This window comes from Grampus griseus (assembly GCF_964374135.1).
Source record: "Grampus griseus genome assembly, chromosome: 13".
In the NCBI taxonomy this organism is placed as follows: domain Eukaryota; kingdom Metazoa; phylum Chordata; class Mammalia; order Artiodactyla; family Delphinidae; genus Grampus; species Grampus griseus.
Window position 1 is genome coordinate 25,422,605 of NC_139007.1, and position 20,697 is coordinate 25,443,301.

At 34.4% G+C, this 20,697-nt stretch overlaps 1 protein-coding gene across 6 annotated transcripts in view; it reads right to left on the reverse strand.

Moving 5' to 3' along the window:
* Positions 1-1,781: 1,781 nt before the first annotated feature.
* EPHA7 (EPH receptor A7) overlaps positions 1,782-20,697 on the reverse strand; it is a gene marked incomplete at both ends in the record, with an annotated part of 163,491 nt that continues 144,575 nt past the window's right edge. For 2 of the 6 annotated variants that reach the window (XM_082669129.1, XM_082669128.1), the window contains 8 exons: positions 1,782-1,896; positions 4,044-4,199; positions 5,639-5,832; positions 14,247-14,396; positions 15,139-15,348; positions 16,821-16,882; positions 17,463-17,648; positions 18,477-18,590. In XM_082669129.1, coding sequence (XP_082525255.1) covers positions 1,782-1,896; positions 4,044-4,199; positions 5,639-5,832; positions 14,247-14,396; positions 15,139-15,348; positions 16,821-16,882; positions 17,463-17,648; positions 18,477-18,590 — 1,187 coding nt within the window. Of the gene's footprint in view, positions 1,897-4,043; positions 4,200-5,638; positions 5,833-14,246; positions 14,397-15,138; positions 15,349-16,820; positions 16,883-17,462; positions 17,649-18,476; positions 18,603-19,884; positions 19,920-20,697 lie in introns of those variants that run through there. The other 4 variants (XM_082669127.1, XM_082669126.1, XM_082669131.1 and 1 more) reach the window with 2 other exon arrangements.

Here is a 20,697-nt window from a genome sequence, read left to right on the forward strand (position 1 = left end):
TGGGACGCAATCCTTTTGAGTTTTTCTATAGCCATCTTTGGTCCTAAATGTGGGAAAACACATTATGTAGCACTGAAAATACCTGTTCTTTTGTGATGCTCTGCAAGTGAAATAGAAAAATATAGTGCATTTTCAATGTATTCAGAGCCCACTACAGAGAAATGTGTGTACAAAACAAGACAGTATAAATAAAATTTACAAGTTTTACAAAGGAACATTTACAGGTTTTGTTTCTGTTATTTGATCGTTTGTTTGTGGGTGCCCACATTATCAAACAAGACCAATTAGGACCGATCCCTGGGATCTTTCTCTATTAAAATCATTATAAACAGCCCAATTCTCTTTGGAAATACAACAGTTCAATTCTGGGGTAGTTCATGATTTTCGTTACTTTTGAAAGCATTACTCACAATATGTATACATTCCTGAAATAGCTATAAAGACACATTTAATTATTGCTTATGAAATTCTAACACAGTAATCAAATAATCTTGTTTAATAAAGCTTAAAGAAAAAGCCAGACCCTTCACCTCTTCCTTACATGGTAAAATGCGTTCTTTCATTTAAAAAGCGTCTCACATCAGCGTTCACATATAAAAAGACTTTTTTTTTTTTAAAACTGCAGTGGTGATATTCTGTGCAGCAAATTTGTTTTTGAAAGGTGAAAATTGTGAACTGCCCCTTTTATCATGCTTCAGAGTTCTAATATAAAACTTAATTCTTTCCTTTCGTGTTTGGACTGCATTAAACAGAATAGGATATAAAATATATGTCAACTATTTCTCCTAAATTTCCTAATGTCTCGATATTGAAAAAATCGTGATGTGCTCAGATTAAATTTTAGATAACACTGGATAGTCTTGCTTTCAGAGACTTGCCTCCACCAACATTCTTTAGATGAAGTGACTCATCTTTCTTTTTATAATCATAAACCTACAATTTGAGTTTTTATTAAGTTCTGTCTAGTAAAATCACTCTATAAACAATCTGTTAAAAGTGCCTTATAGTATTTATGGATCATTATTGCTTTTTTCATTGAAAAGATAGTGTGTTGTCAGATCTTTACAAAAAAACTTTCTTTTTAAAAAATATCAGAGCGCTTGGCAACTTGCATTTTCTTGACTACCTGCCAATTAGCAAACAATCAAAACAGCACTGATTAAACAAAATTAAATAGCACAAAAGGGATACCAATGTTCTGACAGAGATATATCTTCAATCATGCTATGCTTTTTTTTTTTAATTGGAGATTCTTTCAAAGGTACCCAGTGTAGTAATGTGTCATAAATTAACACTACAAAGGTCCAAAGCTATAAACAACTTTCTAAAACAAAGTCCTTATGAAGAATAAACACAAATGATTTTAAAAAGGAATAGTCTGAAATCACGTATTTAAGGAAAATATTTCATTGATTTTAACAATAAGATCATGATTTTATTTGACAAATATATTCTTTCTTAAATTCTTTATGTACATTTTAAAAAGTCTATCAGATAAAAAGGAGGTTAGAGAGCTCAAGGTGTTTGGATGTTTTTTCAGGTAGTACTTTGTTTATTGTCACTGCTGTTTTCCTGGCCACCAGTGGTGGATCCTAAATTCCCTTTTTATAGATTCTGGTGGCACTTAGGAGTTCAAGTCTATAGGTGCTTCTTAAATCTTCTCTTCACTGTAGGAAGGACCCAGGATATCAACTGTCCGCTAGCAGCATTCTACGCATATACTGAAGGCCAGTACTGTTCTCTCGTGGTCCATAGTCTCCCTCATAAGGGAGAAACGCTTATCACACTTGAATGCCGGTTCCATGTAAATGGAGCATTTGTGCTCTCATAGTCTGAATGCTGCTCATGATTTTCTTTTGATGGCCCACGAGTGTGATCCCTAAACTCATCACATCCCTGAAAAAGACAAATGCAGTTTTTATTAGTTACCTTGCAAACATTTTATTTGGTACTAAACTGTCATCAACTCTTTAATTAATCTGTTTCTCTTAGGCACACAGATCTTATCTTGGTGTTCTTGGACATTAAGATCCTATTCCCACAGTGGGTCGGATTGGCAACCTGCATCAACATTATCCTTTGTAAAACCCTGCTACTCAGGATCTCAATTTGTCGTGATCAGTTATTTTTAAACTATTTGACCTTTTTTTTTTAACAGGGTTATGTGACTTTATTTTTTAGCCGCTATGCGCGACTTGTGGGGTTGCTCCCCGAGACCAGGGATCAAACCCGGGCCCTAGGCAGTGAAGGCACTGAGTCCTAACCACTGGACCGCCAGGGAATTCTTTGATTTGACATTTTATTTAAGAAATTATCAAAGCCTTAAAATTATTATTAACTTAAGGTACAGCTAGGAAACGTTACTTGAAATGTAGTATTCTTGAATCTAAGGAAAGTTAAAAATATTTCATTGTTTAAATAGGATGTAGTATGAATGGAAACATTGCATGGCTCTAGTAGATCAAGAATCATCAAGGATCATACAAAGTATTATACTGAGTTTAATCAACGTGTGGTAATCCTGAGCATATTATTGGTTGTATACTTCAGTTTAGTACAATCATTTGACCACATTTTGGAAAAAAAAAATTCCTTAAAGTGTGCAATACCTATGTTTAATAGCCTAAATTTGCCATACGCCAGCTGTATCTATTAGCCAAAAAGACTGAGCTTAGGTATTTACAAGTAGCTAAAATATAGCCACAGTAGAGTACTGTGATATTTCATAGCCGTGGTCTAATGAGACCTTGCGAAGCACGGTTTTTCAGAGGAGTAGATTACTCTGCAGAGACAGGTGTAATTACATCAGCTCTACCCACGTGGTGTCTAGCAGAAAACCAAACGAGAGAGCATGCACATGCCGAAATTCGTGTATATGCCATTTCCTGACATGCCAGGAAAGAGTACGTGATTGCTGGCTTTCTTCTCATCTGAAAAATGTGAAACACTTCTCCCAACAGTACATAAATAGCATCCCACTAATAGAACCTTGATAATTGTTTCCCATTTTCAAACACACTGACTGAGAGGAACTGCATTGCCTGTAAGAGTTATGCTGCAGCCAAGGAAGCTGAGGTCCAGAGATACTAAATGTATTTCCTAAGACCACATCATCAGTTATAGAGCCGGAAAGAAATATTTACTTCTTTTTACCTCCAGTTCAGAGCAATTTCAAAAACTGTTTTATCAGGTCATTCTTGAATTAAAAAAAAAAAATCAATCAATCACAAACCTTCCAAAACTTAAGTTAAATTCTTATTACGTTTAATTGAATTAGGCGTCCTTTGACCTCTTCAGAAAGTGCTCATACTGGATTTCATAATGCATTTTGGTATTAAAATTTCGAGATTTTTAATGTCTGATACAAACATGGTGAAAGAAATCCTCTTTTGCAATGGAGAAAGTTTCCCCAGTGACTAGGAATCTAAACAATACAGCAGGAGTTTGGGATTGATATGAATATACTGCTATATTTAAAATAGATAACCAACAAGGACCTACTGTATAGCACAGGGAACTCTGCTCAATACTCTGTAATAACCTAAATGTGAAAAGAATTTGAAAAAGAATAGTTATACATGTATAACTGAATTACTTTGCTGTACACCTGAAACTAACACAACATTGTTAATCAATTCTACTCCAGTATAAAATAAAAATTTTAAAAGATAGATAATACAGCGGTTAATGAAAGAGGAAGTCTCACTGGGTGGTGTTTTGAACACTGGCTATGGAGACAAATTAGCTACCACTTACGATTGAGTCAGTTTAGGGCAAATATTTAAATTCTCTGAGCCTTAGCCTTGTCATACATAAAACTACTGACTTAATAAAATTGTTGCCATGAAGGTTAAAAAAGATATTGTATGTTCAGAAGTCTGTTTAGCAAAATGCCTGGGACATGGTAGGCACTTATTAAAGAGACAATTTTCTCCCTGATTTTAGGGCTCATACCTCTTTAATATATGGAAGATGACCTAAAGTCTAACGTTTGGATTGCACCTGATACATTCTTCAATATAATTTTGCAGGTTTAAGCTTACTCGATAGTCATCCTGGCGACTGATTCAAGGGAGTTGTAGCCGGCTGCTGTGAAGTTATCTTTATATCTTTCCATCTTAATAGCTTGTAGCCATTCTCCAACTGAACAAAAGGCAGTGAAGTCAGGAGTGTTTTGATCCAAAAGAGGGCTTATTGGCCTGGGTGAGAATAATACAGAAAAGCAAATTTTTTCATGAATTACGAAAGAAAGCATGCCTTAGCCCCACAAAAATAAGGATATAAAAAATAAAATTACATATTTAATTGATATTGTAATAACAAACAGATATGCTAATAAAAATCTAATGTGTAAAGTTTGCCCAATAATTCCAAATTCCAAATGCATAAACAACAAGGTCCTACTGTAGAGCACAGAGAACTATATTCAATATCCTGTGATAAACCATAATGGAAAGGAATATGAAAAAGAATGTATATATACGGATAACTGAATCACTTTGTTGTACAGCAGAAATTAACACATTGTAAATCACCCATACCTCAATAAAAGAAGTTTAAAAAAAACACCTAGGGTTTCCCTGGTGGCGCAGTGGTTGAGAGTCCGCCTGCCGATGCAGGGGACGCGGGTTCGTGCCTCGGTCCGGGAAGATCCCACATGCCGCGGAGCGGCTGGGCCCGTGAGCCATGGCCGCTGAGCCTGCGCGTCCGGAGGCTGTGCCCCGCAACGGGAGAGGCCACAACAGTGAGAGCCCGCATACCGCAAAAACAAACAAACAAAAAAAACCACCCCAAAACCCTACTAACTACAAAATTTCTATTTTATTTAGATATGATAACCAGCAGATTGCATCTTCCATGTACTTTTCAGAGTATGGCCAACAATATTTGTAATCAGTAAATATCTGTTCATTTGCTTCTCTGAAAGTAACTGGGAGTACAGAAAGCACATCTGGCTGTGGACTAACTTGTTCAGAGGGTGCTTTTGAGAACATAATGCACCCACTGTACTAATGGCACCCCTTGTGCACCTTGTGAGTTCATACACCTCCGCAAGGGCCTGACTACAGTACAGACGACAGAGCAACAGGTCTACCTGGCAGATGAAGCCGAATAACTACTAATCTACATTACCATTACCATGAAGCATGCATGGGGCGGTTCGGTTAGGTTCTTTTTAATGGGTATACCTCTTAAATCATATATTGAATTACCTTAATAATCTTTAACTTCATGGAATCATTTTACTATGAAACTCAAAGCAAAACAATCCAATAGATAAAATGGATATAATAAAAAACTAGGGCAACAGCAATAAAAATCCATGTAATATTGATAATGTAAAATGCCACCTAATCACACAAATCCACTTGAGAAATTTTTCTAAAATGACAGCCAGTGATATTGATCATAAATTTTATTTAAGGCAATAACAATGAATAGATCTCTTTAAACACTGATTTAACTAAGGCAAGCCATCTGAAAAGAAAAAAAAAAACTTCTATAAAGATAAGAAATTTAATATGGACTTTAATAACAACACAAATGTTGATTTGCCATTGGGGTGGGGCTGAGGAGATACATGGTTCATATGAAGTTTGAATTTCTCCCAGATTTCATTTCTTTAGCTATTTCTTACCTACTACACGTTCCCAGGGGTGTCTTCAGACTATTTGGGTTTCGAATCATTTTGTCTAGAATTCCAACTATCTGTTCAAACTTTGGCCTTTCCGCACGTTCCTTCTGCCAACAATCCAGCATCAGCTGGTGAAGCCCAGCTGGGCAGTCCATGGGCGCTGGTAAGCGATAACCTTCTTCTATTGCTTTTATAACCTAATAGCCAAAAGGACATTAAAATATTACTGACTGAGATTCAATTATAATCAAACGGATTGCCCAGGAGGCAAAGTGATTTATCCAGGTAAGAGTAAAGTACACTGCTATGCAAAAGACTTACTTATTTTTTCCAAAACATCCATGGATGTTAAGCATGCTGTTAAGGGGTGCGTGAAGCGCAGGGTATGATGACATTTCCTAGTTAATTCGGCGATAGGGAGCAGCAATTAAGCTCACCCAGGGCGCAACAGATGGAAACTTTTTTAATGTCATCCCAGAGGTTTTCAAAAGGGAAGATGTTAACAGAACCATTTTATTGTATATAGCTGTGCATGTACATATCTTCCCATACATTTATGTATGAATTCCTCAAGTTGTAAAAAGAAGGTCTGAGTTACCCAGAATTAGCCCCTACCACAAAGTTTCACTTTTTGAAGAGTTCAAATGATACTTTTCAGCAAGATATCCAAATATGTGAATGTACTATGACAGAAAATGTTACCAAGCACACTATTATTTTAAACAATATGAAGCTTATATACTGATGAAGTGTATAGTGTTACAAGATACAGTATTGTGTTAGAACCAATTTGTACTGTTCATAAAGGTGATTGGATCACTTCCCAACTCCAAATCCCGTGACCTCACACAGGCAGACTGAAACCAGCCTTGGGGGATGGAGGGAGGAAAGTGTTATACTAGGAAATTGGGAAAGGTTACAAATCAGTTTCCCACTCAGAGTGCTGGCTGTTAAATTTTTATCAGCACATCACTACCCATTTATATCTATTAACAGCCTAAGAGGCTATTTGTATCAATCTTTAAATGTTAATGCACACTAGGCCTCCATAAACATTTGTACACGGCAATCAGAAAGTCCAAAAATTACTTATTTAGACTTGGGTTTTTTATTTATATGGAAAGCAAAAAAAGATTTTAAAATCAGACATTGTTACAAATCTGAGCAGCACAGGGAAAATAACAGGAAAGCAAAAAAACACAAATAAGAAGGACTTGTAAAACATCAAAATATTATTCAAGAGGGATTAACAAATCCTTTGATACTAACATAATAGTAATAGAAATGTAGGAAAAAATGGCTCTCTGGAAAAAAAAAGAGGTAACCTTGAGTTTTTGAAGAAAACAGGACTAAAGTAGGCAGACAAAAGCTGGCTCTAAGAAATGTCGATGAACTTAATATTTGTAGGGAAACATATCCTTAAGATGCTTGCTGACGTTCAAGAATAGCACATTAAAATGTGAACGGTTGTAGGATGGAATAAATAAAGTAGCTAGCATCAACAATTTTTAGACAAAATCCTCTGTATAAGAAAAACCGTGTCCACTTTTCTTTAAGGAAAATTTATATATGCAAATTGATAAACTTTAAAAGGTAAAGAGATAAACTTAAATAGAATAATTTTTGAAAAATTTCATAAGTATAAAATCTTCAGCCCCAAATCTCCCCTGATCACTAGGCTGTAAGTCCATTCGTTTACTAGATATCTTCCCCTGGATTTTCCATAGGAACTTCATACTTTATTTAAAATTGAATTTTTTTACCTTTCCCCAAAGCTCTTACTCTTTCATTTAATGACACTTCCAGTCATCCCATCCAGAGAGCTGAAATGAAAACAATCTAGACTCTCTTACATGCACAATTAGTCACCACTTTCTGATGATACTACTTCCTAAATACAATATACTCAAATGGTAGAAATATATTTTCGTATATGGATATCTCTCTATCTCTGTGTGTGTGTGTGTGTGTGTGTGTGTGTGTGTGTATATACACATACACAGTGCTGTAATTGGAAATGGCTTTACTCTGAAAATTAGGTTAGTGGATTGGTGAAAATTATTTATTTTTGCTTATGTACTTTTGTTTTAAAGCTTATTTACCCTAAAGTTTATTATTAATTTTGAATACAACAATTTTTAAAATGTTACCTTTATATTTGTTTTATTAAATTGGTGTGGGGTGGGGGGAAGTGTGGTAGAAAATACCATGAACATAATAGATTAAAGTACAACACATAAATATATATTTATTTTTGCAGTAATGGAGCCATTATCCCATAGTTATGTAGTTACGTCTTTACAAAGTCTCACACTATGGGATCTTTCCTTCAGTACTTTATTTTGAATAACAGCTAGGGAGAAAACACTTTAGCGTTAAGTGACTTTAATCAGTGTTGGTATTGAATGCTAGTGAAAGTCGTATGAGAGTTTTAAAATTTTCCTGTTTATGACTCTGTAACTACAAATGTTGGATATCATTGTAAACATTCCTCTATAATAATATCCCTTTAAAAAGCACACAAGAAAACATACACAAATGGGACCTCTGTAGAGATCATCAACATATAACTACAGGAGGAATTAAATTAAAAAAAAAACTTTTAAATGCAAAGAATTTCATGTGGCTTTGTATAACACTCCAGGGACAGCGCTATTTTAGGATTCAAAAGTGCTCTATGTTAAACAAGTTAGATAAAACTAAAAATAATGTGCTTTGGAAAGCTGTATTAAGTTATTTAAACAGTGGCTCAAGTTGTGAATAAGTAAATTAATAACTGGTAAAACTTTATATATTCAAAATGACCAAATAGTAAACATTTTTTTTTACGGGGAAAAGAGTGGCTTTTCTCTATCTTGAGGTTGCTTGTATCTGAACATATGCAGTACTTTTCTGAATTGATGGGACTCCACCCCCATGCTCATAAGATTGGGGCAATGCTTACTATTTTCTACCACCTCCTATTTCCCCACTTGTAGCTTTTTCTCAGAAGTTCTGAAAGGAACAATGCAGGTAGAGAAATCGTTCCTTTTTTATTTCTCTCTAAATAATCTTTGAAACGTACATCTAAACCTTATCACGATCCTCTTGACAAAATACCCTTCAACAGCTCTCCAATTAGAATTCTTTGGCTTTGAGCACAATATATTCTTAAATCTTTGTGCCAATGAATAAAGTAACATGAAATAACTCTTACAGGAATGAAAGAGTTAGTAAACTTCTGTAGTTATCCTATTGCACTACAGAAATTTGACGATTCCTAGTATTAGAACAGAGAACATTTATCAACACAAAATGAAACTTCTAGCTCTCAAAAACACAGTGGTTGGGCTTCCCTGGTGGCGCAGTGGTTGAGAGTCCGCCTGCTGATGCAGGAGACACGGGTTCGTGCCCCGGTCCGGGAAGATCCCACATGCCGCGGAGCGGCTGGGCCCGTGAGCCATGGCCGCTGAGCCTGCGCGTCCGGAGCCTGTGCTCCGCAACGGGAGAGGCCACGACAGTGAGAGGCCCGCGTACCGCAAAAAAACCAAAAAACAAAAAACGCAGAGGTTTACAAATTTTTAAAGGAGCAGCAGCAAAGTATAATTAAAATAAGAGACGCTCTGGACTGGGAATGGACTTTGGGACTCCAAAGCTGCCATTAACAATCACGCTCCTACCTACAGGGGCACCAAAGATACGTGCTGGTGACCTTGGTCTCTATAGGGCATAGTTTGGCATAATTCAAGGCAAGCCTGTTGAGGATAAACCCGCCTTCAAGGGATGATTCAGCCAGGAACTGAGACTTGAGGTTCCGCAGGTTTTATCTGGTTAGCCTGCCAGAGAAACAAGTTATCTTTTAAGGATACAATAATCATAGTAAATATTTATTGAATACTTACTATACGATTAGCATTGTTTTAATTATCTCATTTAATCTTTACAAAAACCTTATTAGGCAGGTATTTTTATATTGATTCTAGAGACAAAGAATCAGAGGTGCTGAGAAGTTAAGCACCGGGAAAACATCACACAGCTGTCAGTAGAAGAGACAGAATTTGATGGAGGCTGTCTGACCAGAGCCCATGCTGTTGAGAGCTGCATTATATTTCCAACTGGGAAAACAAAAAGTGTGCTGTGCAAATAGTTACACGTTCTCAGAAACAACAAAACACACAGTAAGATGACTGATCCTACACTTCTAAAAGCATTACGTAATTATCCATGGAATTCATTTAAAACATCTTTTTGTGAAATTACTAGAAACCCCTTGGATTTGCCTGTTGAGGTCTAGCCTTAGCATTATAATAAAAGTCAAAGAAAAAAAGGAAAATATTCATAGCAATTTCTAATTCTAGATCATTCCCAGAGGGATAGGAAGTGACTAGGGTAAATGACGTTTTAAAAGAACACTGGGATCTACCAAGGGACACTTCTTAGACTGCAGAGAAATACTTGGAAAACACACATTTGCTTGCCGAGATGTATTTCAGTATTACTACAGTATGACAGTAGTTAAGAGAAAAAGGAGCACAGACAGACCCCATGATAATGGGCCTATAATACCTCAAAATGGGAGATAACATGATTGGCTTCTGTTCTCCACTTATGCCCATTTTCATCTCATTAACCTCACAATAACATGACCCACATTTTAGGCAATTAAATATTTTGGACCCCACCTGCAGGATTACAGCAAAGTTTTACCAAAAAATCCACAATTTTTTATATTTTAATATAAAAAAGTAATAAATCAGTGGTGACTTTTAAAAGGAAAAGTTGAGGGCTCACAGTTTAGCTGAGGATAAACTTAGTTACAAGCATATTCTATTTTCAAAGCTCTTAAATGTCTTTTCATGGACCACTTTAAAGAATTATCTTTATGTCTCCTTTCTTTATGGGTGCTTAATTTTTTACCATCCTTGTGACTACCTACCAGTAAATTGGATGATTTATTGGCCTACCTTAAGGTAAGAAGAAATGACTTTGTTGAGTACTATAAACAGGAAAAAAAGTAATCCATATAATGAAGAATTTTAAAATTTCATAAATTGACTATGAAAATTATATTCGGACTAATTAAGACATAAATTCAATTAAAAGACAGCTGCTGTGAATGCCGAATATAAGTATTTCCAATTTGTGTATTATGTATTATATTTGACTGCATTTATACATATAAGTTCTGTCTTTGAAAGGTCATTAATGGAAAGGGCTAAACACCTACAGATTTTACAGAAGAATGAAAGTTGGAAATTTATTGGGAAAGCCTACCCTTTTGGTTTTAACTGCAAATACCTAGATTCTAACTGATTCCATTGCAGTTAAAACTCAGGAAATTTATGGGCACATGAAAAACAGTGAGGAGTAATCCTGTGATAAACCTATTTGGGTGTGGGGAACTTCATACATACGCATATTATCTTTTCCCAAGATTTTCTTGCTTATTCCCTGCTTTAGAGTGCAACTAAAGCCTCCTGGCACTATCTACCTCATTGATTTTACAATACAGTCAGCCCTCCATATCCTGGGAGGATTCTACATCTTCAGATTCGGCAGCCATGGATGAAAACATTTCAAAAGAAAAAGGAAAACCAGAAAATTCCAAAAAGCAAAACTTGAATTTGCCACACACCAGTAATTATTTGCACTGCATTTACATTGTATTCATATCTATTTACATAGTATTTATATTGTATTAGGTATCATAAGTAGTCTAGAGATAATTTAAAGTATACAGGAGGATGGGCACAAGTTTAGTGCAAATACAATGTCATTTTGTATAAGGGACTTGAGCATCCTCAGATTTTGGTATCTGCCAAGGTCCTGGAACCAATGTCCCATGGATACTAAGGGACTAGTGTACCTCTTTTTTATTTCTTCAGAGTGATCACAGAAACCTCACTTTATTTAGCTTTCAGCCTAGAATTCTGTGGAGTTCCTGACAAATATTAACTATCAACTTAGATCTTGTTCTCATGGTGACTTAAGAAAAGTCTCTTGTAATCCGAGTATTGAAATTTGAGGGCTTTCTAAAATCCCTAACAAATTTCTAGCAACTAAATTTAAACAATATAAAGTGAGTTGATTCAATCAAGGGTGATTCTCTCGATCAATCTAGACTGATTTTTAAAACATTAGTGTCTCTGAATATCTGATGAAAGCAACATTCCCAGAAAAATAACATATATTCACATATACAGAGGATTTCCATATGCATCAGGGAGTTGGCAGGTCACTTAAGTCTCTCCATGGTCTCCTACCCAGAGACTCCAAGAAAAAAGCTTTTCTCTAGAGAATTTTTTTGCTAGAATGGAATTCATTATTTTAAATTATCCAGTTTTTTCCACCATTTGTATATTGAAGATTAAACATATAATTGCTCAAATACCAGTTTAACATAAGTATAAAATAATGAATATTATGCTTTAAGAAGAATATTAATATCAATTTCACTATAAAAACTGAACTGCATAGGTATTTTCTTGTGTTTGAATTTAATAATTTAATAATTCCCACCTTTGTGATTAAAAAATGAAGAAAGATGGTGCTAAAATATTCTAGGTCAGAAGTAAACTTCATTGTGCCTATAAAAATTTCATTTGATCAGTAAAAATATTTATTAATGCTTGATAGACTAAATATACATTTATGATATTTAATTTTCAAGAAAAACAATAGGGAATACTAAAAACTAAATTGAAGATTTTTTTTCTTCTTAACTATTTCTATTATTTATTTTTAGAAGTTAAGGGAACTTTGAATTTAGGTCATCTTATATTCCTGTCATTCCCTTTATGTTTGAATCTAGTACAGAAGGAAGGTGTCAAAAGAAATGAAACTCTACTGAGTGTCTAGGGAAATGTAAATATTTCTTTCTCTGCCCCAAGGATTTGTTTGCCCACATTTTGACAGTCCATGAAATCTTTGACACTGAGACCTGTCAAATATTAACAACTTTGCCTCTGCCAAACGGACTCATCATTCAGACTTTTATCTTTGAAAAACCAAAACCAAAATCAAAAAAAAAAAAACCCCAAATAAAAAAATTTTATGTCATTATTCAATTCGAAATAGCAAAAGATTTCACTGATTTCAAAGCTCCCCCTCTTTAGGCTGTGAATTTTTCAGCCAATTCAAAAATTTTTTTAAAATGTATTGAAAATTACCTTACCAACAAGCAGTCTCATTTTAGTTGTCTAAAAATAGCTATTTATAAATTTTAAGAACCATAGGAACTTGATGTGGAAAATTCTAAAATAAAAAAGGATACTAATTTTATATAACAATGATCATGATCTGTTTTTGAAAAATAACTCAACTTTAATGTTAGTCAGCATCTATTGCTGTCCATGTTTATAGTACCTCAAGAATTGACTACTCCAAACCGGTTTGCTTGTCACATCCTTCTTTTCAATGGTGATATAGAATTTCTTCAAGCAGCACTTAGTTTTTTACTCTATTCTTCAAGAGCATGCATTTTTACCATTTCCAAATTCCTTCAAAAAAAAGCTTTCATCAATTTGCCTCAACCTAACCTTCATTTCAAATCACTAACGATGTATGCATCTCCCTTATAGGAGATGCACAGGAGTCTATTTGGTTGGTCCCCAAACACTTCACTAAGCCTTTATTTCTGGACTTTCCAAAGGGCTCCCTTGGCAAATTCTCTAGTCAACTATGAGCCAAGGTCTTCTCCATATTTCTAATCCAGGGTCACCTTCAAAGTCCTGGAAGTCACCTTCAAAGTCCTGGAAGTCACCTTCAAATCCAGGGTACCTTCCTAGACTTTACATTTGCTCTACTTTTATCTAAATTTCACTCATATTTTCAATAAATTAAGCCACATGAATCTGCCAGTACTTGAAAGCTTCTGGCTTACAGAAATGTTAATTTCGTAAAATTCAACTTAGAGAAGCAAATATTTACTTGCACTTATGCTATATTGTTTTATAAATGGTTTCTTTGTGTGAGATGTATACGCTCAAGAACTATCATCAGCTTCTTAAAGGATAACGACGTATCTTATGCCTTAGTAACAAGATACATATTTAATAAGTTGTATTTTTAGAAGAAATTTCCAAAGATAGTCCCATTGTGATTACATTCTAAAATATCACTATGAAACACCAATATTGATCATAAAATCTAGGTTATCTCATGAAATTAAAATTTAAGTAAATCAATCAACAATAGATAATTTAAACAGATTTTATCAGGAAATTAAAAAAAAGAAAGACAAGCTGTAACAACAAAATCAAACACAACCTTCCTCACCCTCCCCTCTGCAAATAACTCTTTTATTCATGTGACTCTCCCACTACAGGTGTGCAAGCTCAGCATGATTACCTTTAATAAGGAGAAATATCCTTTGCAGGCTTCTATTATGTCCAGAGAATTTAAATAAAAAAAGAAAAAGCAATTCTTCAAAATGAAGACAAAATGAAATTAATTGAACCATTAATTTATGGTAATTATTGTGGTAATTTGTGGTAATAATTGTGAAAACTCAGCAATCATCTTTTTATGATTCTATAAAAGTTTCTTCATATGAGCCATTACCTACACGTCCCATAATATGAATATTAATGTATTAAATAAATCCTTTTTGTTTAAGTAGTGTAATACCTACATCTTGATTTGACATGTCCCAGTAAGGTCTTTCTCCATAAGACATAACTTCCCACATGACTATTCCATAGCTCCATACGTCACTGGCTGATGTGAATTTCCGGTATTGGATGGCTTCAGGTGCTGTCCACCTCACTGGAATTTTTCCACCCTGTATAAGTATTTTAAGTATGTATTTTTAAGTATGACATTTTAAGTATGTATAATACTTTTTAAGTATGTATAATAATGTATAAAACATTTATAGCAGAACCATAAAGCTACAGTTAAACACTTGTGTATTTGGTTGGCAATTCAGCAGTATCAGGTCTATTCATCTTGAATTTCTCTAAGTGCATTTAAAGTTACTAATCTGTTTTTTAAAATGTCACAGTTAAAGTTTCATTTTTAAGGCAAATCAATAATGGACCTATGTGGCTGTAGGGCAAGAGTCTAGTCGAAAGGAAGATGACAAATTAGACAAAACAGCTACTAAAATGGAATGAAATATTGGAATAATATTAATAGTATATAAGTAAATCCTCATATTTTCCCTTTTTCTAATCTTACAAAAGTTATAGGAATTAGCATAGTTAATCTTTTATTAAAACGGGATTATATTTTTCTGCTACAATTATGACTGCTAGTAACCAAATGTTGTATGTGTATATTATTTATATGAACATCCCAATATAAAATGAGCTGTTCTCATTTTTATCATTACTTCTCATCTTAGCCTATATGTAGATTGTAAAAGCAACAAAGATTCTTCCAAAAGGAAAAAAATAGCAACAACTAAAAGCTGAGATCAATTTGCCTCTTTTCTCCCATTTAGCTTTGTATTATTAGGCCCTGCTTTCTTGGTAGGAAAATCGCAGGAATATGAAAAGGTGCAGTAATAGACTTTTTCTTACAGTCGTTGTATAGACAGCTTCTGGATCGTCCTCTATAACCCGGGACAGGCCGAAATCTGACACTTTACAAACAAGATTGCTGTTGACAAGAATATTACGAGCTGCAAGGTCCCTGTGAACGTATCCCATATCGGCCAAATATCTCATTCCAGCAGCAATTCCTCTCAGCATTCCTACTAACTGAATGACTGTAAATTGCCCATCGTGTTTCTACAGGAAGACAAAAATGAAAGTCCAGTTAGCTATACTTTGAAAGGGAAAAAAAATCACCATGAAAAATGTCTGCACCCTAGTCGTTTTCTATTGTATACTAGGAATCACCAGTTAATTTTCTACGTAGTGTAGACACTTGTGAAAAACATAACAGGTGCTGATTTAACTTGATAGTCAGGTAATATAAAATAGAGTTCTGATAATCATTTAGTTATTTATATGGATGTGTTGTTAACATTAATAATAATTTCAGATTGTGCAAATCCAAAAGTATATGCTAATTTTTAAATCGAAGTTAGGGAATGGAATATAAAAAAAAATGATCCCTGACAGCTAACTGTTTTCCTCACTTGCCAAAAATTACACAAATAATCTAAAAATATAAAAGGGATAAAGATACATATATTAGCTTTCTTTCTCCAAATGGTAAAAAATGTAAGTGTGAAAAAACTTTTGAGTAAAGGTGAAGAGAAACTAAGAGGTAGAAAAGGATTATACTGGCTGACTTGGTTTTCACTTTATACTTTTCATTGCTATCCGTAGGTACATTACTTATAACCAAGATTCTCTAAAATACATGTACTAGCAAGTAGAATTGAGCACTCTTTGCAACCAACTGGCCACCATATATTTTTAACCCACAGATTTCTCCAACTGAATTGCAGGTATGGTGCATGAGGACCGTGGATTGAGCAGATGAGCTTGCTAGGTGACGCTTTCTTCCAGAGAGTTGACAGTTATGCATATCATCTTGCACGTCATATGCAAGATGACAGTTGCATCTTGCATATCATCAAGATGCAGCAATAAAGACCTCTCGAAATCCTCTGAATCCTTATTAAAATGGGTTGAACTTATCATTCTAGATCATGTATGTTCTCATTATTTTCTCTTTGCCATTTGAAAAACTGTTAACATGTGTTCACGTTCTTAGGTGGAAAGTCTCTGAATGTAAAAATACGTATGTTTTTACATTTAGAATTTATTATTTATAAAAATAACATACTTGTAACTCTAAAAAGGTTCATAATTCTTTATTTTAGGCTTGGTGTTCACATAACAATATAACAGAAATGGTTCCACAGAGCAGAGCTGGGATCATCCTACCAACATTGAATGGCTATCTCACTTCTCAGTCTTCTCTGTATTATGTCTGTATTTCATTTATAATTGTACTGAAAAAGTAAAATGCTACACTACAACAGGTATTCAAATTACAGGGCTTCAGGTATCCTCCATACTTGTGGTAATATGTCAATGGAAACTATTTTTTAACTACATTGTATCACTTAAATGCTCAAAAATATTCTAGTTCAATCCAGTCTAAGACTCTTTTAATCTGTTTTTCAAAGACAATTTTGTGACCTGTTAAAGTTTACACTGTTCACATTTTACACTGCAAAGAAAAGTTCAGAAAATTACATTGGTAGCATGTATATTTAGAATGGGAGAATAACTTTGTTACTTACCCTGAGAAATGCATCTAGGGCTCCATTTTCCATGAATTCTATTACAATCATGACCGGTTTCCCTAAAATTACAAGAATATATACATAAGAAAAAACAGTGTTGCTTCCAAAACTGTAATCTAAACTTCGTATTTATCCTCTTTCTCACTCCGGATAAAACACATGGTGCTCTTTTGAAAGACTGACTGGGTGAGTGGTGAGTATTTCTAACGCTTTTAGTGCTGCAAAATGCAAAGAGTCATTAACTGTCTGTTTGGAATGTGGTCACGATTCACAAAATTAAACAGTAAAAGTCAATGTGTTCTTCTGACTCCTGCCTTGTGAACAAAACTCAGAGAAAATGACACTTTACAGAAAATGCGAAGACTAAACTGTATTACTTTTGTGGCTTTGAAGCTAAATGAAAATATCTGTCACTCCATCTATCTTTCAGATATATTCTTTAGCTCTAAACCTGCATTCATTTATCCTGATTTTTTTTCTGAGATGGTGACACAAAAGAAAATTTAGTCAGTTACATATCAAGAAAAAAAATTCATTAAGAATATGCAATGTATTTACAATTTGATTTTTTAGTATCTATGAAATAACACTAATTTCTGACAGTTCGCTGGATAAATGAAATATAGAATCAATATCTACCTCTTGTAACAACCCCTTCCAAATGGACAACATTTGGGTGGTCAAACTGCCCCATGATGCTGGCTTCACATAAAAAGTCTCTCCTTTGTTTTTCTGTGTAACCAACTTTCAGGGTTTTTATGGCTACCGCAACATCTCTTTTCCCTGGAAGTTTCAAACGACCACTGCAGACTTCTCCAAATTCTCCTGAAGTAACAGAACAGGCAGGTGTATTTTAATTTCAGAAATATTTCCTCTCTCAAAGTAAATGCATTAAATTCTTTAAAAGCACTTTTAAACTTTCCTAAACTATCTGTTACACAAACTATTATTTTTTTTAACTGGGTTAACAAAAACTCTTTCAGAAACAACATTCAGGTTTGAAATACGCTGCATAATGTACACTGCTTACTAGAGTATAAGGGCACATTAGCAAATTCTAAACATTGCTGTTGTTTTCACAGCTTGAGAAGCAAATACTTCTCAAAGATTTAAAATTCTGGAATTCATATCTACTTATGTCTGCTAGATTGAATGGACTTGATCCAAAAATGTATAATTATTCTGAAGATACATTGTATCCATAGAAAATAATGCTCCTTTTAAATAATTCATACATATTAATTTTCTACATGGAATTACGCAGCACAACGGCTAATACCTAAAGCTTAGCAGGAAGATGGTAAATCAAGTCAGAGGAGATGTATATTCCAGCAAAATTCGGGACATTCTAATTATTTTTAAATACGAAGTCATTTCTTGGACAGGCCAGAACTATTATGAAATAGCTTATAATAGAACGATATCTTAAAAATCCAACAGAAGACAAAAGATACACGATTCTCTGCACCACGTGCTTCTTTTTCACTTTTTTCTTAAGATTTCATAAACAAGTACAGGCTCATGGCTTCTAACAGTTCAGGTAAATGCAAAGGTTCTATACTTGAGTTATAATTATTTGCCTGTCATTATGATGTATGACTTTCGATCTTGGCTAAATGGAACAGCTGAACAAGGAAGCTACAACAGCCTTACCTGCTCCAATCACACGCTCAATTTTAATACAGGAGGCATCTAGCTCCTTGGCGAATTGATGGACAGCTCTATTTGGGTCCTCATAGGTTTCAGGGTCAATGTAGGTTTTGGTGCCTGGAAATTTAACTGTAATGATGTAAGAAAGCATGACTGTGATGAAGCAAAGCACTTATTGTGCAGTCAGCCCAGGAATTTCATTATGCAGAGTGCTCCTTGGAACAGTGAACTTGCTTCCACATCACCTGATTCACAGCAGTTTTAACAGACTACTTCAGTCTGCGGGCGTATAGGTATTATCTGCAAGCTTCTATAGGTAACATAGGATCCAGTTCATAGTTTACTAACTGAATTGCTTTTCCAGTAAATCAACAAAAGACATCACCGAAATTCTCTGACATGACTCTTATCAGACTGGAGGTTTAATTAAATTCACTGCTATCATGGCATAGTTCAAGCCATACTGAGGTTCGTAATGGACTTGGAAACACATTTGTAAATCTATCATTCAGTCATCAATCAAACTAATACACTGAGAAAAGAAGACATTTCATTTACAGGTAGCCTACTACACTGACAGCAATATTAAAAACAGTTAGACATGTTACTTATTCTTTTGATTTATTTTTTTTAAAGACCAACCACCATTGACATAGACATATAAATTAATACAAGATGTGAGGGACTGCTATCACAGAACCAGAGAGAAATCTACTATGACACAGTTTCTTCTTCACCTTGAAGGGCAATAGAGGCCAGATGTACAAAGTGCAGAGTAAAGTTAGAAAATTTACAATATTCCTGGGATCTGCTAACCATGTATGACAGTAATTTGAAAGAGGAATGGTTTATATGAACTTTCAATTATAAGGCTCTGGAAGATCTTAACTGCTATGAGGAGGTAGCCAATATGCCTCAGAAAAGGTAGTCAAAATTCAAACAACATAGAATCATCTTAAAAGTTAAAAACTTCTTAAAATGCACCCAGAAGCATGCAGGTAACAGATAATGCTATGTCAACTTTAAATCAATTACAATAATGTATTCCAAATCTAATCATTTGGTTAAAGACAAAGATAAGATAGATAGGCATATATTTGGTTATATTAATGCAATGAAAAGATACACTATATCCTCAAAAAAACTTTATTGTTTTTAACAAAGCCACTGAACAATCTTTTCATTAAATCTTACTATTTGGAGAACAATATATTTCTTTATGTATTACACTGCAGCCTAACTGTGCTTATGTCATCACATCAAATTGAAATTATATTTTTAAAATAAGCATATAACAAACAAAAAAAAGCAGAATGTATAAAGGAAAAATGGGATTTAAAAATCTTGAATTATTCTGCTGTAGTTGATTGTTTATCCAAAATTGATTGTCTTAAACAATTACTGTTGCAGTCTATAAAACTGACAGATGCTCATTTGTTACTAAAGCTGAACATGAAAAAAAAAACACAAGAAGAAAAGAGAGAGGGGATAGAAAGAGAAAAGAGAGAAAAAGGAGTACAGGGAAAGGGGGGGAAGAGAAAAAGAGAGAAGGGAAGAAAACAATAGGTTAACCTCCTAGATTGGTAGGCAGATGGAGAATGAGCCATCTTCTCCCTTTTTATTCTCTTCCTTTCTTTCATTGTTTTTTTTTTTCTTTCTTTCTTTTTGGTTTGGTTCTGTGATAAGGGAGCTGGATTGGAGGTAGCCTTCTGCATCTCAAACGGGTCTCTGATGGTTCTTTATTCAAGCTGTCATAAAACATTTTGACAGGCCAGAGCAATTTTGGCATAAAAACATGAAATACTGCCCGGCTTGGATTCAAAGACATTGTTAGAAGAAATGGTAGGAGGAAACAAAATGTAAATTGGAATTGCTTCACTAAACTCCTCCATCGTGTTTATATCTTTAAATGTAACACTTGGGGCCATGGAGAGTGGAGGGCACCTGATACAAATGACTGGACATTCTATTAAATTCAGTGCTCTAAAAGCTAGTAAAATGGTTGCTTTCATGTTTCTGTAAAAATTCAATCTGGTGTCTTAGCACCTAAGGAAATTGTTTGTATACTAAAGGAATAAAAGGACACCAACTTGTAAATAGCTGGTGACCACAGTTTTGTACTTTACGTATTGTAAATACAGTCATAAAATCAAATAAAATGCCTGGTTCTCAACAAATGACAAGAAAAGATATCCTTGTAAAAAGGGTAATTCAAAAATATCAA